The 22866-nt window shown below is 41.9% G+C and overlaps 1 protein-coding gene and 1 long non-coding RNA gene across 2 annotated transcripts; one reads left to right on the top strand and one right to left on the bottom strand.

Moving 5' to 3' along the window:
- The first annotated feature begins 1353 nt into the window (after positions 1-1353).
- Positions 1354-3382, top strand: LOC136434545 (uncharacterized). Its single transcript, XR_010755760.1, has 2 exons — positions 1354-1613; positions 2282-3382. It is a non-coding gene; the product is annotated as an uncharacterized lncRNA (long non-coding RNA).
- A 2468-nt stretch (positions 3383-5850) lies between these two features.
- LOC136434548 (histamine H1 receptor-like) lies at positions 5851-21124 on the bottom strand. The gene is made up of 4 exons (XM_066427412.1): positions 19181-21124; positions 18633-18750; positions 8866-9213; positions 5851-8331 (listed from the first exon to the last, which is right to left on the bottom strand). The coding sequence occupies exons 1-4, from the start codon at positions 19405-19407 to the stop codon at positions 7510-7512; spliced, it is 1515 nt and encodes a 504-aa protein (XP_066283509.1). The 5' UTR covers positions 19408-21124; the 3' UTR covers positions 5851-7509.
- Between the last annotated feature and the right edge of the window lie 1742 nt (positions 21125-22866).

A 22866-nucleotide genomic window follows, 5' to 3' on the forward strand; every position in this document is an offset into this window, starting at 1 on the left:
ATGTATTGTGAATAAAAAAATTTCAAAATTGAAAAAAAGTTTAAAAAAAACAACAACGTAGGAATGTGAGGAATAATTTACAAAACCCACATGCCAGTTTAAGTGTTTGTATTGTGTTATGTTGTATCATATCTTTTTTCTTGACGTTTCTAAAATGTCCCCTTAATTTCATGTAGATTCCAACAGACATACCAGTTCTCATATCAAATTACAGCCCTTTTGCGGATTCACTGTTTGCAAAAAAGAAGTCAAACCTCAAAAGCTTAGATTGTATTTCGCATTATTAGAACATTATATTATTCGATATGTTACAATTGTAATCTTGTGTAGTACTGTAGGTATACGTTTTCTGAATAGCGTTATATGTTACAAGTAGCCCTCGAGCAAGAGCTTGAAAATAAATAAATTAATTCATACTTCCCCCGTCCTAGTCCCTGTGTAATGGGCCTAACACTGTGGTTTTGGCTTTCTCCACATATATGTAGGCCTTCCAGTTATGTTGAGCTAAGCAATATAGGGACACAGAAGCTTGATGTACTTGTATGTGTTTTAATATTTCATATCAAGAATAGCCTCAAAATTGTCAAAATTGAAATCGTTCACACTTTTACCTGAATATGTTTACAAGACTACACATTTATTTTTCAAATATAAATAGTGTGCAATTTTTTCTAATCGATATTCAGTCCATTTGCTATTCAAATATTTCAACCCTCAAGTTTAAGTTATTAACCAGTGTAAAACGTAACATGGTGCTAACTTAGCTGGTGTTTGAAGAAGAAACCCCAAAGCACGACAGTGTGTTAAAATTATCATGGACCCAAATAGGTGCCTACTGGTCCCAAACTTTGCAAACCATAGTATGCAGACATTTGAAATCATGTTTGATATCTACCAAATCCCTCGATTGTCATTAAGTAAAGTATCCATAAGACCAAGGGGCGTTAAGATTAACCTGAAACAATTTAGCAATTTTTGGGGATAATCATAAGCCATCTAGCAACATTTGCCATTGTATATGATGCAGGTGTGGTGATTAAATGTGTTTGACTGTACATGTAAAATCAAGCTAATGAATCATTGATGAAGAATGTTTTGTCCACCCGATGTTGGTACACAATCAACTCCTTATTCACGTATTTTAACAAATAGTACTTTGGCAGTGTATACGAGTTTTCCATGTGAATCTGTTGCTACAGTTGAAGAAGCTCTTGGCCGCATGTGGGGCTCGTGCAGCTACAGATGCGCGTCCATCTACGGCAACGCGTCGTGTGTTCCTGAAGCGTTCAGCTGTGACGGTGACGCGGACTGTTTGGGGGAAGAAGACGAGCTAGAATGTGACGTTGGAAGGGATTGGGACGTAACTACGCAAGATTCCGGACAGACCACAGATAATTGCCTGACGTTCTACTGTGGCCTGCCCGGCGCACCGGACGTCAGCTCCTGCGTGCACGGTCATCTGGTCTGTGACGGATACCCGGACTGTGCGGCAGGGGAGGACGAGCAGGGGTGCGGCACCACGGAGGTCCTGTCCACTCAAGCCAGCACCACGCCAACTGTCGGGCCGACAGCAGAACTGACAAGTCGTCAAGGACCGTTTGAAGATCAAACAGGTACCAAACCAAATAATTCTCTTAAAGTAGTCCATCCCAACAGCCTTATGGTTCATGAATCAGAAAAGAATCTAAAAAATATTTCTAATAAGTATTAGTATGACACAAGTATCTGAGGTAAAACACATACTGTTTGACCTGCTCCACGGGACAAATATCCATACTGATTAAAACTCGCGTAAAACAAGTGATCACTTTATTTCTACCCCGCGATCTCTTTAGAGATGTATCATCCTAGCCTCCACCAGCTACGGGCGTATGGATCGTAGAATTCGGCAAAAAATGGAATGATTGGCCAGTAGAGTCAGTCCACGGTTAGAGTCAAACTGCGACTGCAAAGGACACCATCTGGTGGCCAAACTTCCATGGGCGAAAATGTTCCCTATACTATAGCTGGCGTAGAGACTGGTAGAGACCAGTACCATCCGGTTGGTGGCGTGATATGTATTGTTGGTCAGTTGGTAAAGGTGAAAGCTCCTAACTTGTGACCCCACTTGAGACCTGTAGAGAGTTTTCCTTTGTCTTGGTGTCATATTGACTTTTGACATATTACCCACAATGCATTTCACTTGCGCATGCGCAGTTAGAACCACGAACCTTTTTTTCTTCGAGGATTTGTTTGAAGTAAAGTTGGTAGTATTCATATTCTATTTTCCGTTTCTCTATAGGGCCGTATGCAGGAAGCCATGGGTCCAAAAACGAGGCTATGATCTGGATCATGGCCGTTGCACTGGGCGGACAGATTCTCTATCGTTTGGCTTTCTAATCAAGGTCTCGGCTGTAGGAAACATAGATTTGTTTGGAAATTCCTAATAAGTAGCATGAAGCATTCAGAAACATGATCTGTGTTAATTCTTTAGAGAAATATACAAATATTTGAAATTCACTGCCTTGGAGCTACATTGTCTAAGCTACACTGTGTCATGTTTCTAATGTGTCAAATTTTCGTTAAAAACACACACAATGTATTGTCTTGATAATGGTGGAATCATGTCACTAAGAATCTTGGCATACAGTCCACACATGAATGAATGAATGGTTTATTTGCACAGAGGCATTTTAAAAACATTTCGCAGCCAGTAGGCTGAATTGCATGTTTTTGTACAGAGTAATCGTTTCTACACATGGAACTATAAAATTACAAGTAATATAAAACGACTTACTACATATAAATATTACGCATATACTTTAAACTTACATACACTTCATCATCTTCACACATCCCTCTACCTTGAGTGTAAATATTTATGTTAAGAATCTGGGGTAAGATTACAAGAAAATTTGCAAGATAATCGGAAAAAGAGCAAATCAATAATGTAGTATAGCATGGCACCACCTGATACACATGATTTATTAAAATTAGTGTTGTTGCAGATAATACATTAGTTATTAAAGATCTAGCATAGCTACCTGTGTATATTCTGATTACTGTAATTAGATATAAAAAAGGTTAGAGGTTTCTACAAGACTACAATGATATAGCAGCATGGCGCATTTATCCTTTTTCAGCCTGTACAACAGTTTCTAATGCTTTTGATTATCCAATAACATTTTCAAACGTGAGGACATTTTCCTTCAATTGTAAAAATACATGGAGAATTCTTAGAACATCGTTACATGTTGTCACCATTGTCCTACGAATGTATTTGATTTAGTAACTCCTTAAGCTATTTTTCCAGGAGTGTCTAATTCACAGATGATAACAGAATGTATAGTTGAAAATGTCTTGTGCATGGTCAATTAAGAATAAACCTATACCCGCATGTAAATACTTGTGCGGTGTCTTCATTTGTTGTGTTTGAACCATTTTATGTTGTTATACCGACCGACCGACCGAGTCATGCCGAGCCATAGCTAGGCTGGAGGCCTGCCCGCCATAGACCACCCACCTCCCCACGACCCATATTTGCTCCAGTTTTATATAGCGTTTATATAATAAGAAGAAAAGTACCCCAAACGGGTATTTCTTTAATTAGCCGCTAAGCATTAGCTGTAATCATATTCTGTACAGCAAAGTGCTTTTTAAAAGGACGTCGCCTGGCCGGGATCTATTGCAGGTCTAGAAAGGATTGCTAGGTGACACTTTTGATCCATGAGACTAAGTTTCGTTGGCAGTTGATTGCGGTTCCAGTAAGGATTCAGTAAGGATTACTTGGTGTAGTTGGCGACATTTTTGACCATTGGCATTTTTTCTATAGCACACACAAAACAAACAAACAAATAAAGACGTGGCTTGCGAAACGGTCTATCACCATACTTGGATATTCTATCGTTTCTATCGGGATTTGACCAGCTTTCAACAACGAAAGTCTCAAAATTCAAAGTTCTCGTCGACTCGTTTTATAAAATATCCAGCTTTATGAAAAAGAGCATAACATACTTATTTTTTGATTTTTGTGTTCGAAATTTTATTAAATATTTCATAGAAAATCAAAAAAGTGTATGCACACTGAAATGCTAAATTTTTTCCCCACGATTTATTTAAAACATTTCCAATTCTTGGATGAAGCCTGCAAACGCCAAAGATTTGATAAAATAGACCAGATCATCAGATCTGTTTACAATCTTATCTTCCCAAGACTAAACTTAAAATTGGCGGGAACTTTAGAGAAACTGTCGTCTGTTTTCTGTCACAATGCCACCCTCTGGTACCCTCCAAGCAGATGTAAGGACCGGGGTCAGTCTCAGTGTTTCACGCATGTTTATGAAACATTTAGTACATCGTTCTTGTCGTGCACCATTTGTAGGAGGCAAAGAGCTTAAAAGGTGCACTAGTAAAAAGACGTATCAATAAATGATGTAAAAACAGGCGTGAAACTCGGAGCCAGATCCTTACATGAGGGCCTGCAATGGGGGGGGGGGGGGGGGGGGTCCCGACAACGCTCTACGCTAAATTCGGAGGGCCGGCTACGTAATACGCTAAATTCATAATGCCTCCCTACGCTTTATGCTAAATTCAGAAAACGGCCGATTACGCTCTACGTAAAAGGGGCATGCAGGCCCTCTTATATCTGCTTATATCTACCAGCTGTCACGATAGGTGCGTCTATACACGTAGAACTGGGTCGGGAATGCGTGTCGCTTATTTGTTTTGAGGCAAAGTAGCGCTAACAGACGACAGATAAGGGCGAATCCAGTCCTGATCTAGCAGATAACGTCATTGACCTGTTTATCGCATCTACTACTACAAGGGGCCGTTCAAAAAGTTCACAACATCGCCTAGAATCAAGGGGGGAACAGCTCAAATAAGTGGGTATAATGTTCATAGCGTATCAAGTTTAATGTCCACAAAAGTACAACCCTATGATAGGGATCATTCGTTGCAGGCGACACTCTTTTAAAATACGTAGGTAAGAAGTTGCACACACACACAGACACACACACACACACACACACACACAAACACACACACACACACACACGCACACACACAGACACACACAGACACACGCACGCACGCACACAAACACACACACACACACACACACATATACATACATACATAAACACACACACGCACACTCACACATGATATGGAAAAACATGGGAGACGCTAGAACTGTGTGTGTTGTTTCTGGTGCTCCACATGCCTTTACACTCAGACTGTCAAAATGTTTGGTAATGAGGACTCCCTCTTGTATTTCAATCGGAAAGAGAAGTGAGTGGGTAGATGACTTTTAGACAAGCAAGGAGAGCCCCAGAATTGAACCACGCGCCTATGGCTGCAGCACAATTGTCAACTGTTTATCTCTCTCTCTGTCTGTCTGTCTGTCAGTCTCTCTCTCTCTCTCTCTCTCTCTCTCTCTCTCTCTCTCTCTCTCTCTCTCTCTCTCTCTCTCTCTCTCTCTCTCTCTATCTTTCCAAAGTGTGTCACATGCAAGGTAACATATGGTGGACATTGATTAAAGGTTTTATGTCATTTATGATTATGCCTCGAAATTTGAGTTCTGCCCCTTGTATCTTGGCGAGGCCGTTAAAGTTTGAACACCCCTGGTTTCTTAAATTAAGCCTCTGGCATATGATATACCCAGCCATGGCCTCCCGATCTTCTCCAGACCATGGTTGACAGCTAGTCGTGAGCAAGGTCGTCAGTGGTTGGGAACTGGTTAAAGGCGAAATTGTCTACTGGTATTCAAACATCGTCTTTGAATTTTGAACGATCAAAGTCGGGAAAGTCAAATTCTCCTAGCAGATGTTGCAGGTATGACACAAAAAGCTTGATCAGAATACAAAAAAATACAGACAATATTCTTTATTTGTGGAATAGTCACATGACCACTTACTGACTACCACAGAATTTCAAAAGACATAACCACCTCATATCGACCCTTTAACAGAAAAAGGCAGTTTCAATTCTTACAATGTTTTAATACAAGACACAAGTAATATTCTCAAGATTAAGAACATCGCACAAGTTTCCAAAATGTAGCGGGACTTCTTTCTTATTCATATATTTTTAGGTTAAACGTTTACTGGTGTCGCTGCTAGTATTTAGACACATATATCAAATGGTCACTTTTTTGGTTGACATCATACGAAACATACAAAGAAGCAAATCACTATTGCACAAAAACAATCGCATAATCACGAGGAATAAAAGACAACAAATTAACATGCCATACTTGATTATGTTTTTGCCCACATTCAATTCGGAAAACATTGCGCAACTGAAAGTAGACATAGTATTCAGGCAACCGGTGAAACATATTTTCCCCAGTATGAAGCTATTAGTGAGCAAAAAGATTTTGCCACAATATCCATTGCTAGTCAGATTGTAAGATACGTTGTAGGTACAGTAGTGAGATACGAATTTCACTGTCTTCAAATATGGAACATAACTTTCGCTACTGACAGCCAAACATGGCAGAACAGGGAACAATCACTGCTCAAACATCAACACACCGGTATGACAATATTGCACGGTTTTCCTTGTTTTCTAGATATCCGTTGTACCATAGGATGTAAACAGGGCTCTCACAGGCTGCGTCTTTAATGAAGGCGCCGTCATTTAGCAACTTTGGCGACAGATTTATCTAAGATGTGTTCAACATTACTTCGCGACTAGTTACGAGTTATCTCTACACATGTCTAAAGGCACATCACGTTCATTAGAACTTGTAAGTTCTTATATAAGAAATACTGAACAGACAGGCAGTCAGATATCTAGTTGGTCTTTTCGATAGTTTTTTTTTTCTCTCAGTAAGATGGCGACTACTTATGGCGCACTCAATCAACCAACCGCGGGCATTATTGTCAATGCATATCGGATGTAGACATTGTTTTCTGCAGAGTTTTTTTCGGCGTACATTATGTACGCCCGCCAGCTGTCTCTTATGGCCCGAGCTCTCCTGGGTGTCGCATTTGAATAAATAGAAAAATTATCATTGGCCTAACGTACAATAGATTAACATGTTATCCAGAAGAAAATGTTTCTTTTTACATTTAACTTTGTCACGCTTTTATCTTAAACAGGCAAATTCAGAACGAATTCTAAAACACGAACGAATAGACATATACGTCATCTTTTTTCAATCTTTTTTTTGTGTTGAAACCATTACAACTGCCAGCACAGACGAGCTTTTAATCTGAAACACCAGTGACTAAACCGAATGCTCAAGCATCAGGAACCCGCCGCCATTTTGAAAAATGGCGCTGACTAATCCTCACGAAAACGAGGTTCTCATATACTAATATTGTGACAGCATGGCTACGTGTTTTAGCAGTAGTACTCCGAACTCCGTGTAGATAATCTCTCAAACAAGTATATGTATTCGGTCTCAACCCTAATTTTGTGTATCGAATATTGTTGTGGACATCATAGCTTCACATTGCGTCAGACAATCGTAAAGTCCTGCCTATTTCTCAAAGAATCAGACGATGCATGATAACTAATTAACTACAAACGAGAAGATGTCTGCAGCTGCGATCCCTCCCCACACCCCAACATCTTTCTAAACGCTCGTTTGAAGTTATCGTTACAGAGCGGGTAGAGAAACGGGTTCATCGTAGAGTTGATGTAGCCCAGCCACGTGGCTCCGATCAGAATATCTTCACTTATGTCGCTGTTACAAAAAGCCACGAAGAGAATGGAATACGGCAACCAACACGCAACAAAACACCCCATCAGGATTCCAAGCTGCTTCGCCGCTTTTCTCTCAGAGTGCATGCGCGAGCGATTCTTCAAGTTCATCCGTCGCAAGAGGCTGCCCCGAGTGAGACTCAGTCTCTTTTTCGTCGACACTTGTTTGCTGGGAGACCCTTGCGGATCAGCGATGGATTTTCGCGGACTCAGTCTCCCGCCTGGCCAGCTCATCTTGCTGCTTTTTCTCTCGCTCTTCAGATCGGACCCGTCTTCAGGAATGGGCGGCATCTCGGCCGAGGAGCGCCGGCTGCTGGAGTCCGTCTTGTCCACGGAGAGATAATTCGCGTCGTCCGGAACTGTGTCTATCACGGACTGGATCGTGTTGTTTTGGGAGGACATCTTGGCTAAGACGGACACGGGCTGACCCCGAGGCCCGTTGCAAGATTTCGCGGGCGACTTCTTCTCCGGGGAGGGTCCTCGGATCTTGTCTCCAACTAGAGACCCGCGTTTGGCTTTAAGACGTTGTAGTTCTGACGTGGAGGATCTTCTAAGACCTTCGTGCATCTTGATGTCGTTGTTGGTCGGAACGGAACCTCTGGAGATGTGCACGCTGAGGTTCTTATGTCGCTTTCGGACCTGCAAAACATTAATGTATAGAAATTGCTATGCTTATCTGTTCCAAGAAGGTTCTGTTTTTGCCAGCGTTCGTAACGTACTATTTGTATCTGTGATCTAACATTATAACTAAAGAAGCTATTGGTGGATTGTTATGGAGATAGGTATCTGGTCAAGTCTACGTCTTCTAGCAGCTCACTTTAGTACTGCATGGCGTTTTGCTCGATACATTGTGTATGTTTAGATTTGAAAAGAAAAGTACAAGTTGAAGTTGACTACTCTAGGAAGAGCAGTGATGTAAACCGCAAAGGTGGCTTCAACAAAGAAAATGTAAAGAAAACAAATAACATTTTTATCGCTCAGTTCAAGTGTGGATCATCAAATGCGTTGTTATATTTGCAGTAAATGGTGGCAATGTGGACAACCGCTACCAGCAGTGTTGCCTAAATAATGTCATTGCTGACATTTTCAACAAAGAAACAAAGAAACGAAGAAACGAAGAAACGAAGAAACGAAGAAACGAAGAAACAAACAAACAAACAAAAACAAACAAACCTTGTTGTAGATCTGCGCGTAGATGACGCTCATCAGGACCATCGGGATGTAGAAGTTGAAGAGTGACGTGATGACTTTGAAGGTGCAGTTGGCGTTAAACTCCGTGTCGCACACGTCATCCGGAACGTTCCGAGCACCTCCGAACGCGAAGGCGTGCCAACCGACGACGGGGATGATCCAGAGAGCGGACACACCCCACACCAGGGCGATGAACAGCATGGCCCGCCGCTTAGTGCGCTTGCGCATGTATTTCAAAGGCGTGGTGACGGACCAATAGCGATCGAGGTTGAGGACGAAGAGATTGAAGATGGAGGCTGTGCTGGCGACGTAATCTACAGACAGCCATACCTGCAGGGAAAATCATAATAAAAAAAAGTTAGCTAAAAAGCATATCTGAAAATCTGTGTAGGTTAGCAATATTAACTTATCAAACACACACACACAAAGTCTGACTTGACTGTTTTTTAGCAAATCCTCTTCAGGTAGCCTGACGAATCGCGCTCCTAGTGTCCAGCCGGTCCCCCGTAACCGCCGGCTGAGAGCTTGTGTAAATACAGGCTACTCTTCAGGATACATGATCCGTCGCTTTGGTCACGTGAATCTTCAGACACGTGACTACAGCAATCGATCAATGGTCAGCGGAGGACGGTACAGGCTTCCAAGCACCTTTGACCTCAATACTGGGGTCACGTGTTTACATACGTGTTTGACGTGTCTGAACTCTCGGGACACTCATCGGGAATCGTACGAACACCCCCTCCCAATAGTTAGGTCACAGGGTTTGTGTGTACATTAAGAAATATCTATACCCCACCTAAGTGATTACATGTAAATGTTGGACGCTGGTTCTCTCTCCCATCCAAGCGGGAAGTCGCTACAAAGGCCTAGGTGATAAAATAAGGCTGTAATAGAGACGACCATCAATCAACTTGTCTATAACAATCGATTAATCATTGGACAAGACATAACATAAAACACCGGCTGTGTGGATGTCAAGTTAACGTGCTGTACACTATCGACACTGAATGTGGATATTCTTTGTTTATGCTTCAACTCGTTAAAGAGCATGAACTGTCTATGTATAAAATGTGGATATCATGAGTAACGCAAAAACACGTAAATCGCAATGCGGTTTTCTCTGGCTGGAATTTGAAAGAGTTCGTTCTGCGTTGACATTCATGTAAAGTTGCGGAAACCGCTTGAGGAGAGGAGAATGACGCGTCATTTCAGGCTTTGCACGATGTGCAGATGGAGGCATTGTAGAATTGTAGTTAGGGTTGTCGATTTAGAAATTCAAGGGTTCGGGCTCGAATCTCTCTCCTATTGGGAAAGGCGTTTTCAGCAATTTCCACAATCGAATCAGATGAAAATGAGTACGTTTGTTCGGTTAGGGACGTTCTCTTGGATCGAATATAAAGCGTCGGAAGTCCCGTGTTTGAAGACAGCCACACGTTAAACAACCCACCACACATATCTATAATATTAGGGGTCCTCCCAGGTATGAGTGGTTTAACCCAACATCAATTTCTGTCATAGCGCATACAATTATCGCGTCTTTAACAATCTTCAGCATTCCGGTGACTGCTCAAACTCAACGTATCAACGTACCATAGAATATGTATCGTAGGTTGTGTATATCAAGCGTATTTTGTCGTTAAGATATGATATGAAAGACCGGCAAGTTACCGACACTCTCTTTCTTTCTCGAAGACAGCTCGATTGCCCCTCACAAATCTCAGAAAAACTATATCACCTTGAAGAAATCCCAAGATATGAGATTGGCCGATATCATTCATCTCAACAAAATCCCAGAGAGATCAACTGGAGTGTTCTCGTCCCCAGGAGCCTGAGTGTGGCAAACATTGTTATGACTTTACTCATATCTAGTAATCTTCAGGATTTGTTGGTTCTCCAATCTTATAAACAGAAGGTGTCCTTGGAGATGTTTTGAGTTGTTTTGCCGGAAGCAGTGTCTGGCAAATGTTTTAAACCCTACAATCCACCAAGGCATGTATGCTGTATAGACGGTTTCCATATGTGACGTCATATAGGGACACAAACATGCCCGGTTTCGTATCGGCACGTACAACTTAAATTGTAGCCTTCTTAAGCGAGGCTTAGCCTCTAGTCCTTCTTGCCCCTGCGAATCCATCCTACACTTTATTCTATATTGTCCCCGTTACAATGACCAAAGGTCCAACTTTTTGGAATCTCTCAAACGTGAAATAGGCCACCTTATTGACTTCAACAAACTTTCTGATAATTCAAAACTACAAGTTCTGTTAACAGGATCACCTTCAATACCCTCCAGATACAATTTCAAAATTATGCCAATGACACAAATCTTCATGGATGATTCAAGGCGATTCCATGGAATCGCCCTATCATTTTATTTATGAAGATAACTTTCAATACTTTAATAACAACATGAAGGCAGACACAGCTATCTGCATTTCAGTAAATCGGAGCTCACGTCTTTTAAGACATCTATAGAGATCCTCATAGCCTGTTTGGATCCCGCTTTTGTGGCTGGCCCAACATATGGCTCTCGCCCCTATGCAGGGAGGGGCCATTAAAAGACCCTGGCAGCGGAGTATGCGTTACACAGACTAGGTCTAGACATCTTCTGACCATCTCAATTGACGTCTCCAAAGTGTGCATCACTCACAGAAGGTAACACTAGAAAAAGGTATAAAAACCTGCCGAGGAAATACAGAGAAAAACGTACTGTGTGCGTTTGAGCTACGGTCTACGTAATCAAGGACACCAACATGGCGGTCAGCACCTGCCTGCTTCATTGATTGGAAATTGAGTGAAAACGCTCTATCATCAGCGCAACCCTAAGGTCTTTCTATCACCATCTAATGAATAGACCGTTGTTATATTGACCCAAGTCAAGTTTCAAACGCCAGCTGACGGCTGGGTCTCCCACGTATTGATCCAACGTCCCAACTTGAATCATGTAAAACCTAAGATAGTCATTTTGTTGTAGTGAATAGTTTTGTTCCATACTTATGTCTTGTTCTATGTTTACTGTTGTTGCCATACTTTGTACCTGCTACAATAGTCGTGCAATAAAGTTCTTTCTTTTTCTTTGTAATCATTTGCCCTCATGTTAAAGGTGAGTAAAGGAGCAAGGTGCATTCCGTATGGAATCTAACCTTGTTTCCTATGGGGAAATTAGGGATGTTATAACGTTACATAACGACTATCAATACCAGGCTGGGTAAGATTTGTGTAGGCAAAACTAACCTCATTCTAGCGATGGCGACATTGATATAAATAAAAGTTTATATGCAACAAATATACTTGTTATCAAATAGGGTCCTTTTTTACAACACACGCATATATACATACATACACGTAGTGTGCATACGTTGGGGATTACTGATGGTGCATTAGTAGATCTCTTTATATGGTACCAGGCGGCATTATGACAGTTAAAGTTACCGTACATTGTTATACACAGGCTGTGGGCCTGGCAGGAAAGGGTTTCTCATTGTTTGTATAGGATGGCATGCATAGAATATACTTGGTGTAGTAGTCCGTATACTGGCTATTTACCATGCTATTTACCATACCGTTCACGGTAACGTTCAACTTTGAACAACAGTGATTTCATGGATTCAAGCACAAGTTCTTTGTACACAACCAGAGAGATTACTCCTTGCCTACATTTCGATGATTGTCTGTCACCTTCCTAAAGCCGGCGTCACAATTCATGCGAGCGTCGGCCGACTTTATAGATCGCCCGAAGCTCGCCGAATTTCAAAATCAGCCGAGCGTCGACCGTATTTTCCAATGAAAGTCTCTGGCGACGTCCGTCGAACACTAAAAACTAAAAATCCCCCGTGAGATGGTACCATCTCTTGGACATGGACGAAGTCAGTATCGACTAACCTGTTAAAAGGCCAATATTTGGATCAACTTTTATTTCTAAGAATCGCCCAAAGCCCGCATAATTGACAGGACGTCGGCCGTACTTCGGCCGAAAATGCACATTTGAAGCTCGCCAACACGTCGGCCGAGCTGAATTTCTTATTTGTGACGGAGGCTTAAGGACAATGTGACTTGTTTTATTTCGCACTGCAGCTAGATGTCGCTGCTGCAGTGTGAAGAATGCGGTCCCAAACGTGAGTTTATATCTCCCTCATCACGGTTAATGAACGAAGTAGATTTTGGGATCCATATAGCCTCCTTTATCCAACGGATGCATCTGTTCTCCTCACCTTGGCCCCGTCCCAATCTATAACAGTTTGTTTCTTATGATATGGTCTGTCACAGTGACTGCTGATTTGTTTGAGTGATCATGAAAGGATCCGTATAGTCACTGCTTCTGCGAAATGTTATTCAACATGCACCGTGCCGTAAACAGCATGTCACGAACATGGCGTAGGCAAACAGAAAAGTAAACGCACCGCATTCTAAGCATGGCTTCCCTAAGAATACATTAAAAAGCAACAATGAGAAGGTAAATCTTATGATCGATTGCACAAAACTGGAAATATAAGGTACATTTATCTCATTACGTAAGACAAATGACTAAAACATGGACTTTTAGATCGTCTAAATCCTACAATAGGAGCCAATAAGCCATTAAAGTTACCCAATTCCCAAACAACGACCTCGTATTGATTGTACATTCGGCTTTTGGAGTGTCCTTATATGTTTCGTTTCATTCTGTCGACATTTCCACGACGCATACAGTGGTCAAAGGAACCCAGGCTGATGTCGGATGGTCTACTAGTACTATGCATTACTTTAAATTCCTTAATTAAGAGTGTATCAATATGTACATGTACCTATTGGTGGCCGTTAAACATTCAGGAGCAGACGAGATACGATCGCCTTGCACCCATGGCCATACGATGGGTGATAAACACAGCTCTATATACAAGTCGCTCCAAATTTTTATCTTCAATTATAATAACACCATATTTAGTTTATAGCCCTTCTGTCTAAATTTGTACATAAATATGCAGTGAAGTTTTATTATCAGATGAAAGAAATATGAATCACGGTTTATGATTAGACATGGAAGAATCGCTATGTATATCGTAAATAATAACATACACGTTTATGTTGATATTTGACTTTCAAAACTAATAAAGTTTTCCAGTGATATTTCATCTTTAGTTCTGTAGTAACTTTTATTATTATATAACTTTTGTATGTGTAGTTCTTTTATGTCATGGCTTTTTACGTTTGTCACACCTTTGACAATATGAACACTAAGTGACTTGAAAAGTCATTATCAGTTCAAGCGAATTCCATTGATGAAGAAGACATATTAGTAAACGTTCTGTGTGTTTTGAAGTCTATCAAAAAATAATTTGACACCAGGAATCATATTCAGTTTATAAATTCATAGGTTATACAAATCCAACTTTGGTCGCTCAAGCCCCTGTAGCACACCCAAGACCATCACACGACCGCTCCTCAACCAAGGGCGTCGGTGCTGGGTTGTGAGTAGTCTTAAATACATTCTACTCTAGCTCCACTTTGCTACGTACTCTACTCGTATTCGAGGATGACTTTACCGACATTGATATTTCTTACAGAGCTGACGCAGACGACTTTTAACGACTAGTAGGCAACCTCGCTGACCAATTCCCAACCACAGATGACCTTAACTAGCTCTCAACCATGGTCTGGAGAAGGTCGGGGGGTCATGGTCGGGTATGTGCGTCAGGGGCGTCAACAGTCTCTATCCCGTTGAAAGTGACCTTAATCCGTTGTGATCTCGTTAAGTGTGTTAGCTTCCTTGGAGAAATCCCACCGACCGTATAAGTCGTGCACTAGCAGAGCGGCAGAGATCAAGAACAGGGAAGTTTTGACCGTAACAGGCTTGTTGTTTTAACACCAGCTAACCTTCCAGCATTTCATCGTATGGACTAATAGGCGGGTCGTGCGCTCTTGAGGACTGAAAGGAAGTATCTGTACTTCAAGCACAGTTTTAAAATATTTCCATTTTATATGAAGAGGCCTCCAAAGTCGAAAAAACGACCGTTTGGCAGAAACGGTGCAGTTTACATTTGACGTAGGCCGTCGCACGATTTTGATGTCGTAGGATTTTCAAGCAGGCTGTGACAGCTAGAACCACCGCCGACAAGGATCTAAGACGGCCTTTTCCGTAACTGAATTTTATACGACGCTTGCACGGCTATCACAAGATTGTCATCAGTTTTGGATCGTACGACGATCGTACGACGAACGTGCCCGGGTCTTAAAGTGAAAGTCTAAAATTTTTACTTGACGCTATTTCAGATCACGCTTCATTCAAGTCGCTACATATTTGTCTAGCTACTGGCGACCGAGATATGTACACGCACGAGCCACTTTTCTCGGAAAACTGCCTTGAGCGTAAATGGTCCGAAACGGTTGTACGCACACATGAAAGAAAAGCCTTTATGTGGGAATAGACATTGCTGTCGATCATCGATGGACTGTAATAGTTCAATAATCACGTATACAAGGATCACTATAATCCCTTTAAACCTTCATAACTGGTAATGCACGTAATATGTACGTGCAATAAAACAAATTTGAACAAATAACACTCTTACAGGAGAAACGTGCATCAAAGTAAAGAATAGTGGCAGCTGTTATATAAACCTTACAGGGACCAGATAGATATTGATTGGGAGAAATGCAGACAAAGATTGTTTCAGGGGAGCTTCCTGTCAGAAATCGATGGCTTCTATTCTAGCAGTGACACGTGGGTATGTTGTGAAGGAACATCTTGTTAAACCGGCGTCACACAGAAGGAAAATGTGCTCGCTCTACGAGTCTGGGAACTCAAAGGGACATTTCAAGGCCGGTGCCATCTTGATCACTCCACGCTGTTTATAGATGTTCATAAGTCACCGAGCCCTGTCCAATGTGACAGGGTAGATTTTTAGGCAAGAACAGGCTCGATTCTCGGGCGATTTTGTAATTCAGTAACCTTCTGGTGATAAACAAACTCGCCCGAAGGCTGCTGATAGTGTGACGACAAAACGACCGTCGGAAAGTCGATAATATTAACATTGTCACGGCGGATAGAAACAAGCTTTAGCCATATCATTGTTTTCAAAAGAATGCTTTTTCAAGCAATTGTGATACTTTAATGTGTACGATATTCTTTGAATAAAAAAACAAACACGATTCAATTTAAAAATGGCAGGTGTTATTTTATCACAGACATGTGTACCCAAGTGCGTCTGACCCGGTAGCACAAATCTTTACAATAAAAAGATCGAACGACACAATGTTTTGCTAAGCGAGAACGCTTGTTTTCATAGTAGCCGAGGGATATTATATGGTAACGTGCATGTTAAGTAAAAATGACACATACATGTAGATTACGAAAGGGAAGTGCCCGATATAGCAAGTCTATCGTTTTGTTTTACAAGTTGTGCATTATTTTATGTCCCTAAAATGTACCAGTAATTCATTTGCAGACGCATGGAAATAACTTATAAAGAGTTACACAACTACTCCATGGCAGTCTGTTATTTGCTGTCATCACCCGATTTAGGCCATTAGTCCCGAGGCATCAAGCTTTCGAGTATTTTGGGTGAAAGGGGAGTGAACGGTAAACAAACAATGTGAGGCAGTTGTTGAAAGATGACCTACGGCGTACTTGACATTTTTGTTTATCTTCGTAAGAACGTAATTTAGAGGTAGGAGGGGGAAGAAGGTTTTACCTGTTCTTTAAATTTGCTGTTTAGGACAATTCAGTAGTACGGTAGTAATAGAATAACAGCGCACATTCTAACACCGCACATTCTAAAATGAATCCACCGCGAATATTTAAAGATTTACGGTAGCCGATCTCGACTATTTGCTTAACACGTTTGTACTATGTTCATCAGCATGGGTCTGAGTGTGTGTAGCTACCACAGATCAACTTACCGTTTTTGTGTACCACTAAACATCTGTGGGTACGTGGCTATCAAATCGTCAGGTCTATGCGTTTTATATATAGCACAATTTTGCGTCATTTTTCTTCAACTTTTAATTGCACAGTTGAAAAGTTAGTTGATTTCATTTGTACATAATCTTCCGTTGTTGGGTGGAAACGACAAGTTCATCCAAGTATGAGCTGGGTTTGTGAATATACAACAGCTTTTTGTTGAATATTGCGTTCGTAGTACGTTGGGTTTCTTTTTTTCTTTTTTTTTTGTTGCAGGCGAAAGACCACTTAAGTGTTTCAACACGTTTGTTTTCTTCTTAATAATATTTGCAAAGATCTTTATCTGATGTGTAAACGAACTGATAGGAATGTTCTAGAAACTTTAGAGTACAATCCTGTAATGCTAGCTATTTGTCAAATGAAGATCCCTTGCGAAAATCAACTCTTGGAATACTTTCAGGTGAATTTTATGTTTTCGGTTCGGAATCTGTGTTTGTGGACAGCAGAATTTGTGGCTGGATCTGTTATACATTTGGTATGTGGGTCAGTGTCGGGAAAACGAAGGACTAACGGGGCTTCGGGCGAGCGTCCTCGGCCCACTGTACGCACCAAGCCCGCCTGGACGGCTGGCCCGCACCGGGTATTACCGGCAGGAAAAATGGAGGTAAAGTTTTTGGCTTGTCTGTCTGTGTGTCTGTCTGTGTGCCAGTCTGTTAGTCTTTTCCCCACACTGATCCGCATTTTGTCGTCAATATGACTCATGCAATAACCTCTTGATGGATTACGATGATATTTGGTATGTCGGCAGGTGTTGGGAATACGACGGTCAAGGTTGATTTTGGACCCCCTGGTATGTGAATTTGGTACTGCAACAGAAATTCCGGCCTTTATATCTTTTGTATTGGGCGTGCTATGGTCTTGATTTTTTTTGGTGGCAGGTAGCGTATGATGTAATGAAGAAGTGATTTAGGTTTGGGCCCCCTATCAGCTTGCTCTAGAACTGCAGGGTCGATCTTTTCAGGCATGGGAAACAACTTGTCCAGGAGTTCGAAGCGCTAAGAAAACTCGCTTGAAACCCTGGGAGAGAATGTTGACCAGGTTTGGGGCCAATGGTGATTCCAGTGGCAAAGGTGGCAAAGTGGTATTGTGCATGTTGAAAAGGTTCAAATCCTTAGCAGGGCCCGATGCTGTGCCCTTGGGAAAGGCGCTTTACGCCTATTTCATCACTCGAACGGATGAAAATGAGTATATTTGATGTTAGGCCCCGTGTTTGAGGGGAGGCAAGTAAAGAACCAACCACACTTATCGATTAGAGTAGGGGTCCATACCGATGTGAGTGGATCAAATATAACAGTCCGGTCTTAGGCAGCTTGTACATACCGTGCAACACCGTCGTGTTACGACTAAGAGTGCTTTACCAGTCATGCGAAACGAAAACAAAGAAAACCTGCTCTCGGCATATCAAATCAAGCGATAAGCAGCCACCTGGCTACTCCATTTCTATAGTTTACATAGTCGAATGCTTGTCGTTATAACTAACAATAAGCTTTGTTCTACCATTATTTTTGTTGATACCGATAATTGTTAAGGACGGCAATCGCGCTTTGACCTCGCTGCAACCTAGATTGGACTTCGGTAACCCTTAATTTCATTATGCAAAATGTAAGAGTACGACTGAAAAGACAACAGAATATACAGAGGGTGAAAATATTTTTATCTAAGAATCTCGTTGAGCAATCTCTCAAATCTCAGATCGCAGCGAGAGCGCCGTCCAAGTGGAAAGGGGCCCTAATCAAATCCCTGTATCTATGACGATGATAGTAAAACATCGTTTAGTTGATGGAGAGGCAGTGAACTGAAAATCGCGTACCTGACAGACGGGGAGCCCGAGGACCCACTGGTGTGCGACGATGTTGACGGTGCTGAGCGGCATGACGACCGTGCCGACCGCCAGGTCTGACACGGCAAGGCTCACGATGAAGAAGTTACTGATGATAAAACAAAAAGCATATGATGTGTGTTTAGATTCAATTTGATATATTAAGATGTTGCTACTGCATTGTAAACTGTTGTACAACATTTTGAGATGTATGTGATCGTAAATACTTATGAAAAAACAAATCTATGCGTGCACATGTAAAGCCACACATTCTGACATTCTAATTATCTTTTACAATGGGAAAACGCTTTTGCTATCTAACATATTTTATGAGAACTGGGCAAATTCGGCTTCCACTGCCTCAAAAGAAGTGGTCAACCCCATAAAAACAAGCTTGATGTATAGTTAAGAAACACACGCGTACATACACACACACACACACACACACACACACACACACACACACACACACACACACACACACACACACAAACACACACACACACAAACACACACCTTCAAGAAAATACAAAACCAACCTGACGGTCTGCAGGTCCCTGTTGGTGCGTACGGCATGTAGAACCATGGCGTTCCCCACACTGGTCAGCAGGCACAGCGAGCCCAGCACGATCCCCAGCGCCACGTCCGTCCACAGCGACCCGCCGTCCGCCGCCCCTGCCGCCGTCACATTCCCAAACGACCCGTTGTACGGCGCCGTAGGAAGAAAATCCGTCGCAAAGTCCGCTACCGTGGTGTTCCACGACATTTCGGTTGCGACGCCGTCACCTGTAAGGACGGAATGTTTTGACGGTGTAGATCAGCTTATGCCCCGCCTTAACGCTCTGTAACGTTCCCGGTAAAGGCGTGAACTGGTCGATACGGATCAAACAGACCACACTACTAGTGCGAAAACCGTATCTCTCCAACACACATCGAAGGCTGTATATTTTCTCCGCAGACTGTATCTGACACGGATAAACACCACACTCCCTTGCACTTAAGCGTCGCCACCTTTAATGGACTCTTAAGGACGATTCTCGGCACAGCCATCCGAACTATGTCAAAACACCAAACTTAATTACCCTCGACACTGACGCTAGAATCACACCGTCTGGCAAAGAAGAGGAATCCCGTGTGACCACGTGTGAAAGACTCCTACATAGCGTATCCGCAGAAATCTTCAGCTAGACCTACAAATACGGCAGCATTTCTCTGTGTGAATCCGGCTACTAGGAAGTCGAGAGACGTCGGGAAGGTTACATAATCCGGGTGAGTGCCAAGAGAGCGCGGGTCTCACGACTGATCTGTACAACCATATGTCACCTCGCGTTGGCTCTGTGCCCAGGATATACAGCAGGGTGATCTCCAAGTAGATGTGGGTGCAGGCTTGCAGTTTAGTGTGGGGAGGTGAATGTTATATTATAAGAAATGGCGAAACAGAAATGCTACAAAATAAGTTGTGAATACTTATGTATTACGCGTTTACTTGAAGATTATATTTTTGGGCACAGATAAACACACAGAAAGATACACACACAGACACGCACACACACAGGCATACGAAAGCACAGACACACAGACACACAGACACACAGACACACAAACACACACACACACACAGATAGAAAGTGTCATACACACAGACATGCAGACACACAGGCATACTCACGCATAAACAGACACATACATAACCCACACAGTGACTACTTACTGGTCCCCCCGATCAATCGAAAGTCCTGAAGTCAACGTAAGTCATTGCATCATAAGGCGAGTCCACGAAGGCACTGGAAGTACAGACGGACATACCGGAAGTACAGAACCGGAGAGAAGTTGACTCTAACCTGTTGGGAATGGGTGTGGACATATGACTCATGTCAAGTTCAACTGAACAAAGTCTTTCCTTTCCGAGAACGCCGGATTTCGGGGTGACAGAAAAGGCATGACATGGTTCTACAGCTGAAGAGTCAAGGGGAGTGTGTCTGTGAACTTATCGTCACTATATTCTGAGAACCCGTCGTCGCCATATTTTTCTGTCAGTAGTAAATTTAAATTTTTCTATGTGTATTTTTGTTTCAAATCAAATTGAATACCATCAAAGGGCATCAGCAATGCAGCTATAGCCTTTAACATTTTAGATTATTCTTTTTATAAGTCCATGTGTTTTTCTAGATTTATAAAGACCGATTTTGTATTATCTCATTTTTCTTTTGTACATTCTGCAATATGATCAAGCGCTGTGATAAAGTATCACAGGACAAGAACCAAAAACAACTTTTCGAAATTTGGATGAATATGGACCTAAATCTGAAGAATCTTGAGGATTCTGGATTACCAATGAATGTATGGAGCCAATGGCAATGTATTTTTTAAACTATATATTCAGGCGTCCATTATCTTAACGAACAGTATTGTCATACGATCGTCATACAAGATCGCAAAGTAAGGGCATTCGTGGAATGTAGTCATTCATGTGTCGTACAGAATACAGCCGTCGGGTGATGGAAAAGGCTGTCTTAGGCCCTGTCACACTTGTGCGTACATTCAAGTCCGCATGAGTTCCGCAGTAATATTTGCTTGGTCTAAGTAAATTTTGCAGGGAGGAAGTTGTTTTCTACTTTGACCCACCGTTGAGCAGTCTAGTTATCAAACCAAAGAAATGACTTCTTCGGCTGCAAACTTAACCTAAACCAAAAACATGTTAATACGCAACCCATGCGGGCTTGCATATACGCACAAGCGTGACACAGGGGCTTTAGATCCTTGTCGGCGGTTGGTTCTGTCACAGCCTGCTTAAAAATCCCACGACATCAAAATGGTGCGACAGCCTACGACCAATTACGACGGCGTAGACTAGATCCTATGAGACCTACGTCTACGAATACAACAATATAAATAACGGATAAGCTTAAATCTCATTTACCGCAAAATTCACCACGGGATCAACTCCATCATTCAAATGGACACGGCAATTTGTTTATCGCCCAAACGTTCAAGTTGCTAAATATTGCAATGGAAAGAATGGAGATCGGTAACAGATGACGATAAGAACAAAAAGGGTCAGGTTTGGCCCCAGTCACGATCGGAACAAGGATTGGTGACAGGTTTTCGGCCGCTCGATATTACCGATTTGTTATTGAAAGACGAACCGTCCGGGAAAGGTCATGGGGTGGCGGCGCACTCATTACGTGAATATATTGAACAAAAAAGTACATTCTGACACAGACCCAAACACAGTCCTTTCTTGGCCGTACCTTAGGGGTCATATGACCTCGATACCACGTTTTATCGATCATCTGCTATTTCAGACAGATCGTGCACTTCACAAACAAAGAAAGACAGGAAAACGAAAGCCGAACACGCCTGCCTTATCTTTTTCTGGCGTTGTAGTGTCTGCACAAGAAACAAAACATTTATAAAATGCAACTTCAGTGCAATCGTTACTCCGGCATTTTCGGACATCTAGAGTTCATCTGACCCTATCAAATAACCTATAGTTAGTTTCTGTAGCTCACAGTAGTCTAGAAGAATACATAAGAATCATGAAAATAGCTTGTCCAGATCACGAGATATCAAAACTGGAAGTTTCTCTGCAGTATGTTGATAAGACGCTAGGCCCAAATACTAATCATTTCGAGGTCTCATCAAGACCTACCCACCTACCTATCAAGACAATCCACCGAGGCATTCTCAAGTTATCGTATTCACACACACACCAACATGACACTCGTGACCTACCCGCCTCGCTGATATGAAAAGTGAATGAAAACCCTAATAGTATATAACTTACTTGTTTATATCGATTGCAGGTTGTGATCTTTGCATCTTGAATCACCAAGCATAAGCCTCTCTCCAGAAAGTCAGTATGATCCAAACAATCCCAGGTATGTCCGGGCTAGATCATTATAGACTCTTTTCAGGCCAATTAGTCGGCAGACTCCTCGCTACAAGTAAATACTAGCCTGTTGACTCACGAGAGGGCACGTTACCGCCATATACACAGACTGGCGCTCTGTGTGCTGTAATCGATACACCGTGAACGATCTCATCAAAGAACTGCTTGAATTGAATCAGTCTACAACTATACTCTAAGAAGTTGACTGAGCTTATTGATCTAAATGAAAAAGATAGGATTATGTCTATCATTGATTTTTAGGATTCGGTATGTCTATGTATGCTAAAAAAATTACAAAGTAACTTTAAGTTGTTAGTTAAGTTGTCAGTACTT

The sequence above is a fragment of the Branchiostoma lanceolatum genome, chromosome 5 (assembly GCF_035083965.1).
Source record: "Branchiostoma lanceolatum isolate klBraLanc5 chromosome 5, klBraLanc5.hap2, whole genome shotgun sequence".
Classification (NCBI taxonomy): Eukaryota; Metazoa; Chordata; class Leptocardii; order Amphioxiformes; family Branchiostomatidae; genus Branchiostoma; species Branchiostoma lanceolatum.

Coding starts and splice junctions, on each gene's coding strand:
- LOC136434548 (XM_066427412.1), bottom strand. CDS start 19,407: ATGTCGTGGAACACCACGGTAGCGGACTTTGCGACGGATTTTCTTCCT. Junction 18,751..19,180: donor AGGGACCTGCAGACCGTCAG/GTTGGTTTTGTA, acceptor TTTTATCATCAG/TAACTTCTTCATCGTGAGCC. Junction 8,332..8,865: donor ACGCGCAGATCTACAACAAG/GTTTGTTTGTTT, acceptor AATGTTTTGCAG/GTCCGAAAGCGACATAAGAA.